This window comes from Trachemys scripta, chromosome 2 (genome assembly GCF_013100865.1).
Source record: "Trachemys scripta elegans isolate TJP31775 chromosome 2, CAS_Tse_1.0, whole genome shotgun sequence".
Classification (NCBI taxonomy): Eukaryota; Metazoa; Chordata; order Testudines; family Emydidae; genus Trachemys; species Trachemys scripta.
This window is the reverse complement of record NC_048299.1, coordinates 7,249,751-7,271,405: the sequence shown is the minus strand read 5'-3', so window position 1 is coordinate 7,271,405 and position 21,655 is coordinate 7,249,751. Positions and strand designations below refer to the sequence as shown.

General features: G+C 38.8%; 1 protein-coding gene across 7 annotated transcripts in view; it reads left to right on the top strand.

The window, feature by feature from the left end:
• NKTR (natural killer cell triggering receptor) overlaps positions 1 to 21,655 on the top strand; it is a 76,186-nt gene that overhangs the window by 32,758 nt on the left and 21,773 nt on the right. For 3 of the 7 annotated variants that reach the window (XM_034759833.1, XM_034759834.1, XM_034759838.1), the window contains 5 exons: positions 7,660 to 7,689; positions 9,544 to 9,689; positions 12,814 to 13,036; positions 13,830 to 13,988; positions 18,343 to 18,430. In XM_034759833.1, coding sequence (XP_034615724.1) covers positions 7,660 to 7,689; positions 9,544 to 9,689; positions 12,814 to 13,036; positions 13,830 to 13,988; positions 18,343 to 18,430 — 646 coding nt within the window. Of the gene's footprint in view, positions 1 to 4,874; positions 4,894 to 7,659; positions 7,690 to 9,543; positions 9,690 to 12,813; positions 13,037 to 13,829; positions 13,989 to 18,342; positions 18,431 to 21,655 lie in introns of those variants that run through there. The other 4 variants (XM_034759839.1, XM_034759837.1, XM_034759836.1 and 1 more) reach the window with 4 other exon arrangements.

Below are 21,655 nucleotides of genomic sequence, written 5' to 3'. Positions count from 1 at the left end.
TGTTACCTCTGGAGACACAAATACACAGTTTGAGAACTGCAAAACTAAGCATCTCTGATGGTATCTTCTAGACTCAGCACTGAGTCCCATTGGGTAAATAGAAAGATTAACCTAAATAATCTATACAGAAACCTGTGGAACCACATAATATTGGGTTCTTAATCCATGAACTGTTGGAACTCATTTACAAAACTTTTCTTAAACATTACATGAATATATTGTCTCATACTATAGAATTAGAATTTATAATCCCTATTCCATGATGCGATATCTTTGAGCTATAATGTATCTTAATTAAAACTATCTTTAAATAGGTTTTTTCCTCAAAAAGCATTTTATAAAAACAAAATTCCAATTAAAATAAAAAAAATCTTTTTTTTTTTTTTTTTATTATTTTTATTTATTTCTCCATACAAAGTGAGGCCCCAGTCTGGCAAGTGTTTATGCATGTGCTGAACTCTAAAACCATGGATTAGTTCTTGGAGTTAAGCATAAGTGTTTGCAGGACTGAAGCCTAAGTAGAAATAAAGGATTGCACAACTTTAAAGACATGGTCGTTCAAAATGACTTATTTGTTGGCCTCATTTTAAGAGGGCCTTTCCTCTAATCAGGCATTAGTGCTGTTTGGTATAACTGTACTTTTCAATATCCTATTAGGCTGTGAATATTCTCTTGGCTGGTAGACTGGATTAATGCACAGTTGCTACTGTCCAGTATGATGCTCCACCAAATGCCCAATGAAAAACAAATTTAAATTGAATTATTATATTGTGAGTTACTTGAAATTGATTATACTGGACACCAATGCTCTGATCTTATAAGCAGAGAATTTTACTTATTTCAGACCACTTCAGTTGTACACCTCTACCTCAATATAACGCTGTCCTCGGGAGCCTAAAAATCTTACTGCGTAATAGGTGAAACCATGTTATATTGAACTTGCTTTGATCCACCAGAGTGCGCAGCCCCGCCCCCCTAGAGTACTGTTTTACCACGTTATATCTGAATTCGTGTTATATCGGGTCACGTTATATCGAAGTAACAGTGTAGTTCATTGATAGGAATGTCATGGGTGTGAATGAGTAGGGCAGAGAAACTGGTCTCTTATCAAGCACTGGTAGAGAAGTTTAAATGGAAAAGACTGAAGAAATAGGTTAGGGGGAAAATTAAGGATCAATTTGAGAGAAGAACAAACAAGGCAAAAAACTCTTTTAGTAGAGAATAAGACCGGGTCAGAGAAACATAATGAAGTGTGCTCTGTGTCACAAGTGGTACATAAAAGGCTTTTATTGTTAGGCTATTTTCTGCCATTTAACTTTGTATTATGATTATTAAATGCAGGGAATGATTTGGTATGAATAGAAAATACTTAGCTGAAGACAAGACCACATTTATCGGAATAACCAATCTTTAAATTTACTAATAGGAGTTATTCTGTTCACCAGTGTTACTGAAGCACATTGTTGCTTAATTAAGTAGATGTTCAAGAAGTTTACTTTCTATACCATTTGATTTTAAATATTCAAGGTGTTGCTCCTAATATTTCATGGGAATATGCTGCAGGTTCTTAGATTTGGCTGTTACATGTTGAAAACAAATTATAAAGCAATGGTGTAAAGCTAAAAATTACCCATTTATATTTTTCTCATAAAGGACCACTGCCAACTTCAATTTTTTATATCAACCACTTTCAGATAATTCAGGGTTCTGGGAGAACACCCTTTAAATATAGTACTGTATATACTCTATCATAAGCCAGTTCGTTTATAAGCCGACCCCCCACCCAGATGGATAAGTAAAAATGGAAAAATTTTATGATCCATTCATTAGCTGACCCTATAATTCAGGGGTCAGCAAACTTTGGCTCCCGGGCCAGGAGGATAAGCCGCTGGCGGGCCGAGATGGTTTGTTTACCTCGAGTGTCCGCAGGCACGGAGGTAAACCTAAGTAAACAAAGTGTCCCGGCGCGCCAGTTGCTTACCCTGATGGGCCGGGACAGCAACTGGTGGGGAAATTTTGGGGGCGGAGAAGCTGGGGGTCAGGGGAGTAACCCCTGTGACCACCTCCCACATGACCCCACCCCTAGCCTGGGACCCCCACACTCTCCCCATCCCATCCCTTCCCACCTTATCTGGGGAGGGCCAGGGGAGGATGTCTCTGGCCTGGCTGGAGCTGCTCCGGCAGGCTGGGCAGCGCGGCTGCAGCCTGTTCCGGTGGGCCAGACCGGACGGTGCAGATGCAGCATGTTCCAGCGGGCTGGACCGGGTGGCACAGCTGCAGTGTGCTTCAGCGCCCGGGCGGCGCAGCCACAGCCTGCTCTGGGAGTCGGGGCTGAGCAACACGGCTGCAGCCTGCCAGCCCCGGAGCTGCAGCTGCTTCGAAGGCTTGGGGGAGAGCAGCGTGGCCAGAAGCGGAGAGAGACTGGCCCCGCCTCTTCCCTTCTGACTGTGCTGCCTCTCCTTGCTCCCTCTGTTGGGGGGAGGAGCTGTGTCCCACCTCTCCCTCTCTGTACCCGTTTATAAGCCAACCCCCTTCTCTGGTGCTTCCCTTTTTTACTAAAAAAAATTCAGTTTATGAACGAGTATATACGTATGTCCTGACTTTTTCTAAACCTTGAAAAACAAACAAACATTTTCCTGATCCCATGCTGATATTCAGACGTGTTTTTTGGATGGGACAGAAATCAATACTGGATATACTAGGCTTACCCTTCTTTCTCCTCACTGCCCAGTGCCTGCTCAGTTTTAGATGTGCTGGTGCTGTTACTGGTAAATATCTTCTTGCAACACCTGGGGAAGAACATGTGTGAGCCATCCTAGAGTGGTGCATGAGTATAATGTGGTAATAATTATACTAGTAATACAAGAGACTACAAGTGTAACCGACCATCAACAAAACAGTGAAACTGAGTACATACAAAATGTTATAACATTCACAAAGGCTCTGATCCTGCAAACACTTGTTGGCAGCATTACTTTTCACACACGGGGGGGAAGAAGGGGGAGTTGAAGAATCCAAAGACAGACCTCATTGATTTCGGTGGGACTACTTGTAATAGTAAGATAAGCACATGTATTTGATTGCAGGATCAGGCCCAAAGTGTGTGTAAAAAAAAAACAAAAAAACCCAAGACTGAAAAGCTAGAAAACACATTTTCTCTTCGTTGTGTAGTATAGATACTACTTGTAACAATAATAGATACACATTTTTCATATTGGGATCTTGTCAGTATTTCTTCAAACTAACCAGTTAGCCTACGGAGAATTCAAGTGATTTTTTTCCAAAGCTCCTTGAAGATGTGTGAAAATATTGTTCCCCATTATTTTGAAGTGTTTGGAATTTTTGCATTTATATATCTTAAGAGTTAGTTTATGAAGTTCTGAAGCCATTTGTTTCTGCACTAAACATCATTTGAGGAAAAAATCTTACTTAGTAGTTTAATGCTGTGCTCCACAGGAATTACATGTCTACTTTTTCATGCTGATAAATTAATTCCTGGTAGAATTTTAACATTTCAGAAAGTAACATTTCTGAAGCGCAGTGACATGTTATGTTTTGTAACAAAAATAGAATAAACATCTTTGAACTCCTGAGTGAAGAAGAAAACTCATTTTGAGGGTTGTGCTATATGATGATTGTTACAGCCACTTCTGTATATTACCAATGACTAATTGGAAACTGTTAATTACTAAGCTTTTCGATTAAGGTCTTATAATGTGAGTATCCCAAATAACATTCAGAATTTTTCTATTATTACTACTTTGAAGTAAAATTTTCTATTTAATTTTATTTGTACTATTTTACAGTAATAATGTTTTCACCCCTCAGCTCACAGAGCTGAGAAGTTACTAAACTACTAAATAGATCAAAGGGGATTCAGTGTTTTTGACCACAGTCCTTCAAAATGCTTATACGTGCTTAATTTTAACACCTGAATAATCCCATTGACTTGCACGACTCACATGAGTAAAGTTAAGCACATACTTAAGCACTGTAGGATCATGGCCTATGTGTGTAAAGGCAGAGTAAAAAATACCCTGCTCTTTGTTTAGTTGTTAATTTGGAGATTAATTTAACTAAGCAATATTTAGCTGTTCAGTATATCTTCTTTATTTCAAATAGGTCAATTGTATTACTGAAATAATGCTGCAGTTTTAGAAATATGTCAAAACAAAAATGTAAAGTCATACGGTAAAAATACTTCCTCCATTTGCATCTTCAAGCTTGATCTCCTTGTTAGATTTCTAGTTAAATGATTGCGCTCCCTTGCTTTTTAGTGATAGTCTATTTTCCCATTTTAAGGGAAACTTATTAACATGAGAGAAGTCTTAGCCAGTGGCTGGAACTTGTGAAAGTGTGGATTTACAGATTTCTAACATTTTACTGGTAAATCAGTCGTTTTCAGTATCTTATTTATATAAGAAATGTAGTAGTATGGCATCCTATAAAGTATAGAATTAGGACTTGCTTCAGTAAACCACTTAAACACCTGTGTAACTTTAAGCATCTGAGTAGTCCCATTGAAATCACTTACTCATTTGCTAAATTATGCTTGTTTTCAAGTGCTTTGCAGGATTGAGGATTTAATAAGGGTGTGAGTGGATTCCATTTTCACAGCAGTTTGTCTTTGTAATTCAGTGCTCAAGCAGCGCATTTCTTTAGTGTTTAAAAACAAAACTCGTTCTAGCTTTCCAAATACCTTTTTGTTCTATAGAAAATTTAGAGCCCTCTATTTTTAAAGCATCCTTGTTTTGCATACACTCTGAAAATATTAATTTTAAATTTGTATTTTAATAAAACAGACTCCATTTTGTTTGAAAATGTATTACAATTTATTTCTTGCCATTTTTGTGTAAAATTTACAGAAACAGTGTTACATCGTGCGCTCCAAAGGTAATGTCTCATTCCTCTAAGGCTCTGTCCTTTTTTCTTTTCTTCTCTTCCTGTTTTTCTCGTTCTTTCTTGTCTTTTTCTGATCATGTTATTATGTGCATTGAATCCTGTGTTAGTGCTGAAGTCCTTTTAAGAATACAAATAAACTTGCTTTATCAGAAGGATTCTCTTCTGTGTGGCAATAATATTTTTAATCAATTTACTAGTTATCTTCACTGACAATGGTTACTTTTTTCTGTAAATATTAACTTGGATAATACTGTCTTATATGGCAGTTTTTGAAGTTTAATTGTTAGTAAAATGAAGTTATGTAGAAATACAGTTCTCTATATGAAATTAAATATTTCTTGGGGAATGAATTCTATTCACAGTTGTGGATAGATAGAGCCTACTTCTTGTCTTGAAAAGTGATAGTGCAAGAAATGAGACAGATGAAATTTCAGAGTATTCTTCCTATGGAAATATTAGCTGACCTTAAAAAATTAACTGAAATATAATAAATCTAATTTTAAGTAGTCTTGTGAGGAGATATTCAACGGCACAAGAAACAGTTAGGCACCCAGATTCCATTAAAGGCTTATGTGTTGTTATCCTAACTTCCATTTGTGCATTTGAAAATCTCCCCCTGGACTTTTTCATTTCATGAGCAAGCAAATGAGGAAAACCATTTATCCATTTTGGCAGACTCAAACTGCCAGTGAAATAAGGGAGGAAAAACCTCTAGATGGGTTTTGCCACATTGGCTGCCCTTTTCTTTATTAATCCAAGCCCCAGTTCAACAAAGTACCTGAGCCCATCTTAGTGCTTTGCCAAATCGGTATCGAAGTCTTTCTTGTCACTCAGTAGTCACTAGTATATTCATTGTGTTTTAAACTGTTGCATATTATTTTCTTGACTTGTAAAAACTAAAAGTATACATTTCAGTGCTGGTTTCACTAAAGTATCCGCTTGTTTCAATTTCAATCTTTTAGAACAGTTTTATAATTAAACCTGGTTAAAATAAAATATTTACTTGGATGTAGATTGTTAATGTAATTAATTTTTTTGTTTATCAAACTACAATGGCCATAAGAAATTGCTTATCCATAGTAATATATTTCATCGAGAAAGTAAGATAGATTTATTTTATGAACGAACAGAAGGGACATGCAACACAGTAAAAGAAATTAAATGTCTTCCATGTAAGCAGTTCTTGTCTTGGAATTGCACTAGAATGGTTTTCTGCACTATGTAATGTGGGGAAGGAGGGGAGTGGTGGTGGTTGGACACGAATAAAGGTGAGGCATGAATGTTTTGTAGTTCCATCTTTCGGCCGATGTGATCCAGAGCTGCAACACCCCATTGATTTTATTGGACAGAATCATGGCCGCCAATTTAGTTTTGAATGGTCTGATTAAAAAGTAACTTTTCAATGATAGTTTAAGTACTGAATCCTTGATACCAAGTCTGCTTTAATGAAACCTCAAATGGAACATCTACTCTGGACCCCCCATGATTTGAAAAGAATTGGTGGAAGGGGCATAGAAAGGGAAAATCATGATTTCTGCGGGTTCAGGGAATAATTTGAGAAAAGAAATTCAAGTACAGGTCATGTTGATATTCTAATGAGTAAAATTAATGTGATGGTGGGTTGTTGTTTTTTTTAAAGGATGTCCCTTGTTGAATTTCTGTGTCTAAATAGCACAGTTCTGCTTGCATCTTTTAATGCAGCCTTGCTTTGAACAGAGCGAACTTGGATGCAAGTATTATGTCATGATAGTGTTTCTGAACTTGGAAGTAATTTCCTTTCCTCACTGGGAGAGAATTTAAAGAGTGACTCCAATCCTTTATGATAAAATTAAATGTCTTTTACAAAATTGTTTAATTTAAAAAGATGTGACTCAATCTGATCTTGAAGGGAAATAAGAAATGTGACAGACGTAGCTCTGTTTTACTGGCTGTAGTGCAGTGACTGTTTCTCTGTTGGCTCCTACACACCCAGCTATTTCTAACCTAAATGAATGGAGGTATCTATATGAGGCATTAATCATAGATAGTGTTAGCATCTCTTACTATACAGCTGATTCCCTACCCAGCAGAGCAATCTGCTGCTGTAGGGAGGACTGCAAACTTAATATGTGAGGCAGTATTGTAGTCTTGATGTTCTATCTAGATGTATTGTTTTGGAAGCTGATTCATGGAGCCAGCAAAGGAGAAGGAGAAAGTAGGAAAAATGTGCTTTCCTGTATTGTAACTCCAGGGTTTTTTTGGGGGGGGTGGGGGGGAGTTGTTGGTTTGTGTGTTGCTTAATAGAATTCACTTCAAAATACTAGTTGCATTCTTGTACTGTAATAATTTCAGAAGTACTTCACCCACTTTTTTTTATTGCCAAATAGTATAGTTTTTTATCTTCAAAAATATTACCATGAGATGTCTTGGAGTATATATTTATTAATATACATTCATTAATGTATTAATTAATACTTGAAAAAAATTGTTTATTGCATATCTATGAATATTGCATGCATGTAATGATTTTTTTTAAATAGGACTTATAAATGTTGTACTCGTTAACGTAAATTAATTTTTGTACTAATGTTCACAATTCCCTGTACTTAATATGATTTTAATCTTTATTTAGACTTTTATCAAATTTTTAACTGGATTTTTTTACTGTTTTTTGTCTTTTACCTTCACTTTTTGTTTACTCTGCCATTCTACTTTTTACCTCTTCATCTGAATCCCTGATTTTTACCATCATATCCATGTTGATGTATGTCAAATTAGAACAACAAAGCCTGCTCCTCATCTTGATGGGTAAGAATTCTATTTTTAACTTGTACAGTTAATAAAATTCTAATATTCAGGAATAAGTACTTCACATCTCAATTGAAGGATGGACAGAACTTAGCAACAAAAAATAATTGGTTGGTAGAAAAATGTGGCAGAGGGTTGCCATTTCAACTTTTTTGACTATCTTTACACAATAACCTACATAGTCATGAATGTCATGTAGTCATGAATTTTGTTGTCAACCTTTGGGCCTCTGGGTTTAATAATATAAAAATAAAATTATAATAAAATTATTTTCTGAAGTGTCTTCCATATGCTATTATCCACAAATACTTTAGAGTCACTGCAAATATTAATTATGGGACTAGAAAATGGGAGGAAGAATTTAGAAGTCATTGTGCTCTAATGAATAGAGAGTAAAGAATAATCCCAGTTATATTGTTGATTTACCATGTGTCTTTGGGCAAGCCCTTTAACTTCTGTTTTAGTCTCCTATCTAAAAAGTTGATAATGATTTCTCACTGCATATCAGTAAGGTAGGTAATAAGTTTGTCAATGCCTTGAGATATCAAATACCTAAATTGAGTAGTTCTCTCAATAAAGGCAATTTAGAGCCCTACGAACACTCCGAATGGTGCCTCCATGATCCCATTCTTCCTTGGCTTGTCAGTGCCAAGGGTAACCCACACAGCTGTCTGCTGGGTTGTCATTGTGCTCCTCTTTCAGCAGGCTGTGCCTTCCCTACCTTCCTGAGCCATTATACCCTTTTGCCAGGCAGGCTGGGATCTGATAAGGGACTCTTTTAAACACTCAGTATGTGACACGCAATTTTTGGGGGGGTGTATGCAAAATATTTCACTGAATCGTGTCTCCTTTAGCATCTCAGTATGTTATATCCGATAGAGAAGAGCTGCTGTTTCTAGGCATTGGGATGCCCTGTGTCTTTAAGGACACAGCCCTGGGAAGTGGGTGCTTAGACAAATGGTCCTATGAGAGGGGAAATAAAACAGGCCCCCTGCCACCCACCCTATTTTTGCAAACACAGCAGGAGGCTCACTCCATCGGGATAACTATTCTCCTCCCCCTCTCCCCCCAATCCCTCCTTGTGCCAAGGATTTGCCCTCTGCCATAGTCTGGCAGCGCCACAACTCTGGACTTAACCCTGACTCATCCCCACCCATCAAAGGAAGATGGGGAGCTGCAGAGCAGCTTCAGCCCCAAGGCCCTGAGCAGCAGGAGGAGATGGGGGAGTGCCATAGTCACCCGACTCATGGCAGCAGCTGCCTAGCTCTGGCTTCTGGCCTCTGACCTGGCCAGAGGCAAGACCTTGCAGGGGAGCGGAGGAGGAGGAGGCAATTCCAGCACTTAATTGAGGAGGAGCAGGGGGGGCGGTTCACAAGAGGGGCAGAATCTCGGGGCGAGGGAGGGTGCATTCCTCTCTCCCTGCCCCCCTCTCCAATTTTCTGTCTAGCCCACCTCAGCCCCTCCAGTGAGAAGAGGCTGGCGCTGCCCCTGATTGTGATTAGGAGCCAAATTCTGGCCTAATAAAATGCACATGCAAAGGTGGATTTGTTTTCCAAAGCTGCTGTTGACGTCCAGAAGAAGCTATGCATGGCATGACCCTCTTTTTTTGTAGTGCATGAAATCCTTACATTTTTGATAACATCATGTTGTGGACGGGGAGGGGAGGGTGTTGTTTTTTTGTTTTTAAAAGATGGTTTTACTGACCCTAAATTTTGGACATAAACAACCTGATAAGACAGATGGAACTGAATTCTTCCATGTAAGAATATGACTTTTAGTCTATGAAGAAGTCAGTGAAGAAGAATCCCAGCTATACCTAAACAATTGTACTTTCTGAATCTTGTATTTCTGCAGTGTACATGTTGTCTTTGGACTGGTTATTTCTGGTTTTGAAGTAATAGAACAAATAGAAAATCTGAAAACTGATACTGCAAGTAGGCCATATGCAGACGTGCGAGTTATTGACTGTGGGGTGCTTGTTACAAAATCAGCAAAAAATGGTAAGCAAACCTGTTGTTGCTTGAAACACATTGAAAGTTGTTGCGTGCAAAGAATACAAAATTTGTACTTATTTCTAAAAACTTACAATGGTTCTCTGGCATTTTAATTTGGATTTAAAGATGTCTGAGAATTAAATTTTTTTTTCTAAACTGAAGATTCTCTCGCTTGAAAAAGGGCTCTCCCATTTCCTGTCAACATTGCTTACATTTATTTTTGTGAACTGCCATACTGAACTTGAACACTAATTTCTTTCCCAGTATTTGAGGGGTAGAGCTTTAAATATAGTCCTTGGTACTGCACAAACTATAGACCTTTCAGGATACCTGAGCTGTTAACATAAATCTAGTCATGAAATTAATGTTAACAGAATTTTTTCCTCTTAAATCATCGGAGGAAAATGTATGAGGACCAAACTTTACTAGATATCCCATCATTTGTAAAAATTTTATCCAAAGCACCACCAGAAATTTGTATAGGCCAAGATTTGACCTTTTTCAAAATTGTTAAAAGATGGGGGTAGGCCTACGGATTCTAAATATTTTCCCATCCATCCCCTTCCTTTCCCGCAACCAATTCTCCACAACTTAATTGAACTTAACCAAAACCACTTGTCGTTTTAGTGACTACACCAAAATAAGATATGCAGACTTCCTCAATGCTCTGCAAAACACTTGTGCAAAGTACATTCTTGCTGGTATCAATGAAATTGTTTTTACATGCCAAATAAACTAAAGACAGTCAGCGTAGGTTTCGGAATTACCCACAATAAACTACAATAATAAGCTTGCCAAATTGAAAAAGGACAAAATTGGTTTTGTGACTTTAAACTGAGTCCCTTTAAATTTTGAGTGAAATATAAGATTTCATTATTTTTTTTAAAAATGGTGCAAACGTTTAAAATTGTGAAGAGTTATGGATTGAGAGACTACAGATGGGCAGACAATATAGCAAAAAATATTTCACATGCTACTGACCCCAGGAAGAAAGATGGAGGGATTTTTGAATTGGAGAGAAAGTCTTTCTTAACTGACTGCTGGTTCAGTGACTTCCTTCTGTCGTCTTGTGAAAATTAGCAGAGATTTGTTGAGTCTTCCTGGCTTGGTTGGGAAAGTGAACACCAAGTCTGAAAGAGAGGAGAAACACTCTCTTGAAGCTTCACTTTCAAAGGGTTAGAACAAAGAGACTTTGGTCTTGTTGCCTGAGGGACAGCTTACAGTATTCCTGCAGGAGGAGAGGAGAGGAGGGTGACATTCCCTTTTGTGAAGGTTTCCCCCTAGTTGATTAGGTGTTGCCCTAGAGGGTAGTGGACAAATTCTCTACAAGTATGAAGATGAATGATAGAGCAGACTGCTGTGGTTTCTACGAGAAGAGGTGGACATTGGGACTGAGTCTGAGAGTCTTGATATTCATTTTTACATGTAACTTGTGGGTTGCTCATCTAAGATATTTTAGTCAAAAAAAAAAAAAAATCAGATGACTGTGCACAGTCCTTGTTCATCTTTCTCTTTTTGTCCTAGGAAGAACCAATGACATGAAGTCACAATATTGCAAACTAAAATTTATTTTAAAGGAAGGCTGTCAAGTGATTAAAAAATTAATCACAATTAATCGTGCAATTAAACAACAATAGAATACCATTTATTTTAAATAATTTTGGATGTTTGCTACATTTTCAAATATACTAATTTCAATTACAACGCAGAATACAAAGTGCTCACTTTATATTTATTTTTGATTACAAATATTTGTGCTGTAAAAAACAAAACAAAAAATTTTCAATTCACCTCATACAAGTACTGTAGTGCAATCTCTTTATCATGAAAGTTGAACTTACAAATGTAGAATTATGTAAAAAAAAAGTTTTATTTTTGAATGCAGTGTGAAACTTTAGAGCCTACAACTTTAGAGCCTACAACTCAGTCCTACTTCTTGGTCAGCCAATCACTGAGACAAACAAGGCTGATTACAATTTGCAGGAGACAATGCTACCTGCTTCATGTTTACAATGTCACCTGAAAGTCAGAATAGGCGTTCACATGGCACTGTTGTAGCTGGTGTTGCAAGATATTTACATGCTAGATGTGCTAAAGATTCATATGTCCCTTCATGCTTCAACCATCATTCCAGAGGAAATGAGTCCATGCTGATGATGGGTTCTGCTTGATAATGATCCAAAGCAGTGTGGACTGATGCATGCTCATTTTCATCATCTGAGTCAGGTGCCAACAGCAAAAGGTTGATTTTTGGTGGTGGTTTGGGTTCTATAGTTTCCACATCAGAGTGTTGCTCTTTTAAGACATCTGAAAGCATGCTGCACGCTTTCATGATAAAGAGATTGCATTTCGGTACTTGTATGAGGTGAATTGAAAAATACTATTTCTTTTGTTTATCATTTTTACAGTGCCTATAGTTGTAATAAAAATAATATAAAGTAAGCACTTTGTATTCTGTGTTGTAATTGAAATCCATGTTGAAATGTAGAATAACATCCAAAAATATTTAATACATTTCAGTTGGTATTCTATTGTTATAAGTGCTATTAATCACAATTAATTTTTGAGTTAATCGCGTGAGTTAACTGCAATTGACAGCCCTATTTTAAAGTAACTACAAAAACATGGTTTAATTTGTGTAATAGTTCTGTTCATATGACCAAATAGCCACACATTTACTTATTAAAATTTCCTTATAAAACACTTATTTGTTCATATGGCAATCTTTTCATCTTGTTCATGTACTATAATTTGTTTATTTAAATATTAAAAAATCCTCCTGTATTATGTATAATTGAAATGTTGGTTATAAAGTGGTACACTCTGTTTTTTAGGGCAGAAAGATGTAAATTGGAGAGCTGTATAGTTCACCTGGTAGAAACTGAAGAATTTTACCACACCCATCCTTACTCTGATTAAAAAAAATTATACTTCAGGTTAATCATTTCATTGATATTTCATTCATTTAATATGTATGGTCTGAACACTTACTTAATGTAATTGCACATTTAAGTGTCCTGTTTCTTTTCAGTTATGGCTAATCGGGAAATAAGGGAGCTGATGATGATTGGTTTTAGTTTATACTCTGCTCTTTCGGAGAATAATGTTTCTATAATAGTCTTGTCTTCAGTTTTAGAGAAAAAGAGGAAAGCATCTACTCACTCAGAAGCTTCAGATTCCTCCTCTAGCTCATCAACCTCTTCAGAATCTTCATCGGAAAGTGAAGCTGAAAATGAGAAAAGTAGAAGAAGAAAGCGCAAGAGAAGACCTAAAATTAAACAATCAAGAAAGCGAAGACGGGAAGAGAGAAAGAAAGAGGAGCCAAGGTGCAAACGGATATCAAACCAAAGAGGGTGACTAATCTGTTAAGAATCCCAAAGAAATCATGTCTGAAATTACCATGTTAATTATATGGGTGCTTTATGGAAAACATTATTAAGGTGTATTTAATTCTGGAAGTTTGATTTTGTTCATCCTTTAAAATTAAAGTCAAGTTTACTGTAGATTTAATTAAAGACTCTTTACTAAATAATTATAGAGAAGCTATTAATAACAAGTAATAAACTGCATCTCTGCACACTGAAAAGTCATTTGGGACATAATATGTTTACATACATTGGGAAGGAGAAACTAATGCATGGAGACAAGATTTAATTATTTGGGATAGTTTTTAAAATAGAGGAAAATTTCCTGTACTGTTAAGGATACGCATATTAAAATGTGATATTTATTTTCAATTATTATTTCCTATATTTTAGAATACTAAGATAACTTAGTTTCTTTTCAGTTATGGCTAATCGGGAAATAAGGGAGCTGATGATGATTGTTTTTAGTTTATACTCTGCTCTTTTGGAGAATAATGTTTCTATAATAGTCTTGTCTTAAGTGTCAACAGGTAACTGATGATCCAAGAAGGAAATATAACTTTTGTCTGTTAAATGTGAAAGGAGCCTTGTTTCTCTAGTTGTTTGATAGCTTGACTTGTAGATGTTGGCATAAAATTAAATGAGTTAACAATGTGATAAGGTTGTATATGTCACTTAAGGTTATTTTTTTGAAATCAGTTTTGATAATCTGTGCCTCTTTCAGCCTAGGTTTAGATAATAGTTTTGCTTTGTAAATTGTTTTTTTTCCCCCCCTCCCCAGCAGCCATTCTGACAAGAGTGATGTAAATGAGAGAAAATCAGTTGACTTGAGCACAAAAAGGGACAAACCTGTGGTTCGCCCTGAAGAAATTCCACCAGTGCCTGAAAATAGATTTTTGCTGAGAAGAGATGTGCCTGTTGTCAAAGTAGAATCTGAGCCGTAAGCAGCAGATTTAACCTTTTTTGTTACACTATAGTATTAACTTAGTGGGGATGTTCTTTCCATTAATAAAGGATTTTCTGTTCTGACTCTTGGAGGGCCACCCAGTGGTGAAAGTAAGGTTCTTAACATTAGGTAACTTAGCTGCTTGTAACATTCTCGACTGGAATTTCCACTTCAGCCTGTGTCTCTAATCTCATCAGATCGAATCTTATGTAGTAACTAGGGCTGTCGATTAATCGCAGTTAACTCACACGATTAACTCAAAAAAATTAATTGTGATTAAAAAAATTAATCGCGATTAATTGCACTGTTACATTTCAATTGGTATTCTATTGTTTATTACATATTTTTGGATGTTTTTTCTACATTTTCAAATATACTGATTTCTATTACAACACAGAATACAAATTGTACAGTGCTCACTTTATTATTATTTTTGATTACAAATACTTGCACTGTAAAAATGATTTAAAAAATAGTATTTTTCAATTCACCTCATACAAGTATTGTAGTGCAATCTCTTTATCGTGAAAGTGCAACTTACAAATGTAGATTTTTTTTTGTTACATTGTTTTGTTTTTGAGTGTAGTTATGTAAAACTTTAGAGCCTACAAGTGGACTCAGTCCTACTTCTTGTTCAGCCACTCGCTAAGACAAACAAGTTTGTTTACATGTACAGGAGGTACTGCTGCCTGCTTCTTATTCACAATGTCATCTGAAAGTGAGAACAGGCGTTCGCATGGCACTTTTGTAGCCGGTGTTGCAAGGTATTTACATGCCAGATATGGTAAACATTCATATGTCCCTTCATGCTTCAGCCACCATTCCAGAGGACATGCTTCCATGCTGATGATGCTTGTTAAAAAAATAATACGCTAATTAAATTTGTGACTAAACTCCTTGGGGGAAAATTGTGTCTCTCCTATTCTGTTTTACCCGCATTCTGCCATATATTTCGTATTATAGCAGTCTCGGATAATGACCCAGCACATATTCGTTTTAAGAACACTTTCACAGCAGATTTGACAAAACGCAAAGAAGGTACCAATGTGAGATTTCTAAACATAGCTACATCGCACAGCCCAAGGTTTAAGAATCTGACGTGCCATCCAAAATCTGAGAGGGACGAGGTGTGGAGCATGCTTTCAGTAGTCCTAAAAGAGCAGTGCTCAGATGTGGAAACTACAGAACCTGAAGCACCAAAAAAGAAAATCAGCCTTCTGCTGGTGGCATGTGTCTCAGATGAGGAAAATGAACATGCGTCGATCCGCACTGCTTTGGATTGTTATCGAGCAGAACCCATCATCAGCATGGACGCATGTCCTCTGAAATGGTGGTTGAAGCATGAAGGGACATATGAATCTTTAGCGCATCTGGCACGTAAATATCTTGCGACACCAGCTGCAACAGTGCCATGCGAACGCCTGTTTTCACTTTCAGGTGACTTAAACAAGAAGCAGGCAGCATTATCTCCCGCAAATTGTAACCAAACTTGTTTGTCTGAGCGATTGGCTGAAGTGGGACTGAGTGGACTTGTAGGCTCTAAAGTTTTATACTGTTTTATTTTTGAATGCAGTTATTTTTTTGTACATAATTCTACATTTGTAAGTTCAACTTTCATGATGGAGATTGCACTACAGAGCTTGTACTAGGTCAGGGGTAGGCAACCTTTCAGAAGCGGTGTGCCAAGTCTTCATTTATTCACTTTAATTTAAGGTTTCGCGTGCCGGTAATACATTTTAACGTTTTTTAGAAGGTCTCTCTCTATAAGTCTATAATATATAACTAAACTATTGTTGTATGTAAAGTAAACAAGGTTTTCAAAATATTTAAGAAGCTTCATTTAAAATTAAATTAAAATGCTGATCTTACGCCGCCAGCCTGCTCATCCCACTTCCAGACTGGGGTTCTGTTCACCTAGGCCGGCAGCGGGCTGAGCGGGGCCGGCAGCCGGGACGCCGGCTGGCAAGGGGCCGGCAGCTGGGACCCCAGACCTGGGGGGGGTGTCAGGGGTCAGGGCAGAGGGCTGGGGGGGGTGGGGGGGAGGGGGGTGGGGCTGTGGGGGGGTGCAGGGTCAGGGCAGATGGCTGGGGTGTGTGGAGGGTGTAGGGCAGAAGGCTGGGTGTGTGGGAGATTCAGGGGTCAGCACAGAGGGCTTGGGGGGTAGGGGGGTGCAGGGCAGAAGGCTGGGGGTGGGGGGGGAGTTCAGGGGTCAGGGCAGAGGGCTGGGGTGTGTGTGGAGGTGGAGGGCAGAAGGCTGGGTGTGGGGGCGGAGGTTCAGGGCAGAGGGCTGGGGTGCTCCCAGCCCCCTGTCCTGAGCGGCTCATGGCAGGGGGCTGGAAGGGATATGCCCTGTTCCACCCCCTTCCCCAAGGCCCCCCGTCCCTACCTCTTCTCTGCCTCCTCTACAGAGCAGGGAGCACGCTGCCAATCGTCCCCCTTCCCCTCGCAAGGGCAATCAGCTGATCGGCGGCAGGGAGGGGGAGGAGGAAGGGCAGGAAAGCACCACGCTGGGGGAAGAAGCAGGAGAGGGGGCAAGCTTGGCTGCTGCAGGATCAAGCTTCTGCCTCCTGCCTCCACAGGGGAGAGCCGTGGGTGGGAAGGCTGAGTGCGGCTGGGGGCCGGGACCCCATCCCCACCGCTCTCCCCTGCGGGGGCAGGAGGCAGAAGCTTGGTTCTGCGGCAGCCAAGCTTCCCTTCTCCCCCACTTCTTCCCCAGTGTGGTGCTTTCCTGCCCCTTCTCCCCCTCCTCCTCCTCCTCTCACCGGGCAGGCAGCAGTGTGCCACTCAATCGGCTTGCGTGCCGTAAGTTGCCAACCCCTGTTCTAGGTGAATTGAAAAATACAATTTCTTTTTGTTACAGTGTAAATATATTTGTAATAAAAATATAAAGTGAGCACTGCACACCTCATATTCTGTGTTGTAATTGAAATAAATATATTTGAAAATGTAGAAAACATCCAAAATATTTAAATAAATAGTATTCTGTTATTGTTTAACAGCACAATTAATCACGTGATCAATCTAGATTATTTTTTTTAATTGCTTGACAGCCCTAGTAATAACTTTACATTAAGGATCCTAAATGTGTTACGAACCTAAATTGAAATATAAACAATACAAATAGATCACTTCATCCATTGCTTCTGTATGAAACCCCGGGATAAAATGCAGTAATTGTTTAGCAGTGCATAGCAATATAACAGAGTAGTTTAAGAGGGAAAATTAAGTATTACCTTTCCAATTTAAACTTTAAGAGCAATTTGATTTCAGTCATGTGATCAGTTGGAATTTGGTCAAGACCCTGATGTTAATATTCTTCTCCCTATTTTCCAAAAAAGCTATCTTTCTAGAGAGACCAAACAATCATGAGTTTGTAAAATAGTTTCAAATTAAATATAATAGAAATATTATACAAAGTTTAAATGCTCTTTCCTATAGCATACTCTGTGTAATGCGCTGAATGGCTTAATATGCAGTACTGGTCAATCATCTACAGAGCCTGTTTTCATTCATGAACATTGTTTGAATGTAATAAAGTTGACAGTATCAGATAAATCACTGATTGAAATGATAAATCATTTCTTCAAGCTTTGACAACTACTCATTTCTACTGAGCATACTAAAGTGTATTTACAGGAATGTTGAATTGCCTTTCATTGCTAAAAATCATTAGAACTGGTCAATTATCCATAGGTGGTAATCTAGTGATGCCCCTTAGGGTTTGTGTACATGGATATTTAGTTTGTGGCGAGCTGTGATGTAATTCTATCCCATGCTAGCTTCCTGAACGGTAAGGGTCAGTGTGGACCGTCCTGATGTGCACTTACAATTCTCTAGTGTGCATTGTCAGGGTTCACATGGACCCTAGTGTGTGGCAGGCATAGCGTGGGTTAGATTTACATCCCAGTTTGCTGTGAACTAAAATGTCTGTGTAGACAAGCCCTTAAAGTAATATATTTGTGGATGCGGGGATCCAGGTATTACTCAGTGCACATATGATTAGCAGACAGGTGATAAAAATGACTGTGTCCTAGAAAAAGGGTGCACTGTTCTAACGGATCATTTTGCAAGTTCATTAATAAGTCATCATTATTTACTGTAGATAGTCTAATCTTGTTAGCTGGGTGAAAATTACTATGGTAGTGATCCACCTTTCACAGGGAAGCTCTCTCTTCACTTTTCTTTTTCTCATAATAATATCGCATTCTCAGTACACTGACTTTCAGTGTTTCGATTTGTTTTATTGGACCTCTTAGTAAATATTTTTTACATTATTAGCTTGATGTATGAGGAACAAATTCATATTTTTATTGAGTTACAATAAACCCATTTTTTCTTCTTCTTTTAGGAAACTTCTTGATGTTGCACCAGTTTTGACTGACCAGAAGCCGTCAGTCTCTAAATCTGGAAGAAAAATTAAAGGAAGAGGAACAATAGTATGTATATATTTCTCTCACCCCTTCCCCTACCCACTCCCACTTCCCAGAGTTTTAAATTACTCATATGGTTTGCAAGTGATTTTATTGTAACTGAGGTTGAAGGACCATAGCTTTCTTGCTTGGTGTGTCGAAATGTTGCAGCAAAATTAAACTGTATTTGTTAAATCATCAAATTTTTCTACGCCTCACACTAAAAACAGGCTTACCTATTAGATTGATGGGAAAAGCAGGATGTTTGCCCCTTAGTCGTGAGTGGGTACAAAATCATTTAAGGATGAAATACTTAGAGGGTAAATAATACCCGCTAGATTAATCTCATAATCACCGCTGGATCCCAACTTATGGCACCCTGGACGATAGACTACAGGAGCAGCCCGACACAATGACAATAGCTGCTACCTCTCTCCATTTGCCAGAGTGCCCCACAATAGTCTTCATTGAACCCCAGGATTGTAAGGCACAGAGATAAGGAAGTACTGTCTCTTTTGCCTTTTATTATGATGGCTGTTGATCATGTCTGCAGTTATAGTAACTGTGCCCTTTTGATTACTGTATATATGTAGTCATAGAATCATAGAATATCAGAGTTGGAAGGGACCTCAAGAGGTCATCTAGTCCAACCCCCTGCTCAAAGCAGGACCAATTCCCAGCTAAATCATCCCAGCCAGGGCTTTGTCAAGAAAGTCGAGAAAGTAGAGTAACATTGTTGGGGTCTGAGGATTCAATGGTATGGGGGTGGGATCTTTGGATGTATTGGCCTTGCAGTCTCTATTTTGATGGGTTTTGCTAGCCAAAGTAAGAGACGCATGTAGTTGTAGGTCAGTTGGTCAACATAGGTCTCATCTTAGATGCACTGTGCAATGAGTTACATGAGCCACAGGTGAAGTGTAATGTTGTTTAATACAAGGTCAATATCTCATAGTCACATTCACCTATAATTTAGTCATGAAAGTTGAAAAATTGGAAGGGGTTCAGAGAAGAGTTGAAAGAATGGTTTGAGGTCTAGGAAAAACATGTTTTATAATGAGACATGGAAGCTCAAAATACTGTACATTATTTATCCAAGAAAAGTTTGAGGTGAGAAGAGCCTACATGGGGGAAGAGAGTTCCGATAACTCTTTAATCTAGGAGAAAAAGGCAAAAGAAGTTGAAGCTAGACAAATTTACACTAGAAATAAGGTACAGATTTTTAAGTGAAGGTAATTAGCCACTGCAGCAATTTGGATAGGGATATGTTGGATTCTCCATCACTAAGTCTCTAAATCAATACTGGATATTTTTCTAGAAGCTATACTATTACTCAGACAGAAGTTCTTTGAATATTATGATCATGGCAGTAGCTATGAGGATGTCGTCATGCTTCAGTCCTCGTGGATCCTCCCATTTGAGGCAAGCCAACTTTTTAACCTTGGAATTGTTGAGGCCCTCTACTCCTTGAAAGATTCAAAGGTAACTGAGTATACTTTGAGTCTTTGACTCAGCTCCAAGAAGGAAGTAGCCACAGCTGCAGCCATCCTTCAGACAGCATTCATCTGCCCAGTATTACTATTGGCCACAGACATGCCATCGCATATGACCCTCTGCCTCCTCGTCTGTTGCTTCACAGTCTTGGGCTCCCACCGGACATCGAGTTTGATGCCGATGTTGAGAGCCTAATAGAGCCACTAAAGAATGTTTTACTTTCTAAGATTTCCCATCCCTTTGGAAAGTGCCTTTTATTTTTGGGAAGCTTGGGCTTGGGTTACTTGGGACCCGTGGGTCCTGAATGTTGTATGTAGACTCCCTTCTTCAACTCAGACCAGTGGAGGGAGTTGTCCTTTGAGTTCAGGGCTGGGAGTTTGATTTCCGTTACTTTCTTACCCTAGAGAAGAAAGGAGGTTGGTGACCCCCTCCTGGACCTTTGATATCTCAACATCTATATCCACCATTTCAAGTTCAGGATGGTGATTCTACTCTCCATAATTCCTTCATTAGGTCTTCAAGACTGGTTTGCACCAGTGGCCTGCAAGAGCCTATTTACATATAGCCAGCAAGCCCTATGAGAAATCTGAGATTTCCTGTGGAACATTTTATTACCAATACAGGGTCCTGCCCTTTGGTCTTTCCACACTATGGGTGTTCTCTGAGTGTTTGGCAGTTATAGGAGCTCATCTAAGAAGACAAGGAATCCAACTCTACCTTTACCTCAATGACGGGCTAATTTTAAGCAGATCACTCCAACTGGTCATCTTTTCAGTTCAAGTAATTCACACCTGTTTGCTTCACTGGGCCTCAAGGTCAACAGACAAAAATCTACAATGACTTGGACTCGGAGCATAGAGTTAATAGGAGGACTGATAGACTCCAGATCAGTGAAGAGTGTACCTTCCACAAAAAAGATTCCAAGCAATAGTAGGTGTCATCAACCAACTTCAGGATCACCCAGAATATCAGTGGAAACATGCCTCAGGCTTCTGGGACATGCAGTCTCATGTACCCATGTGAAGCGATTGCCAGACTTCACATATGTTCTATGCACATTGTATCTACCCAAGAGACACTGAATGAACATAATGATTACAGTCCCTCAAGAATTCCTCTCTTCGTTAAGCTGGTGGAAAAAGACTCTCTTCAGGTGTGCCATAGAGTATCTTATCTACTCTTCTGTCTACCACGATGCTGATGGCAAACTCCATCACTCAGAGATGGGCAGTTCATCTAGGTCACCTTAAAAATCAGGACCTATTGTCCTCTCTGGAAGCTTGCTTCCATTTAAATATCTTAAAGCTCAAAGCTGTCCATTTCACATGCAGAATATTCCATTCTCTACTCCGGAGATCCACAACACTAGTGCTGACAGACAACACCATAGCTATGCATTATTTCACCAGACAAGATTGTGTCTGTGCTCTGTCAGGAGACCATTTGGCTCTGTAGTTGGTGCATTCTGACTCCGATCAAACCGATGGCTCTCCACCTTCTCAACCTTCAGAAGACCTTGGCAGATCAATTCAGCAGGCATCCTCAGACAACTGGGGTATTAAGTCAGACTTCATCCTGCAGAACATTGTTCACAAGTATGGATTCCTAGATCTATAGAGATCTATTTTGCTCGAGACCAGGAACAAGAAGTGTCAGCCATTTTGCTCCCGAAAGGGTTCAAGCCCAGGCTCCCTGATAGATGCATTCCTCATCCCCTGTACACTGAGACTGATGTATGCCTTTCCCCTGATCCCCATGATA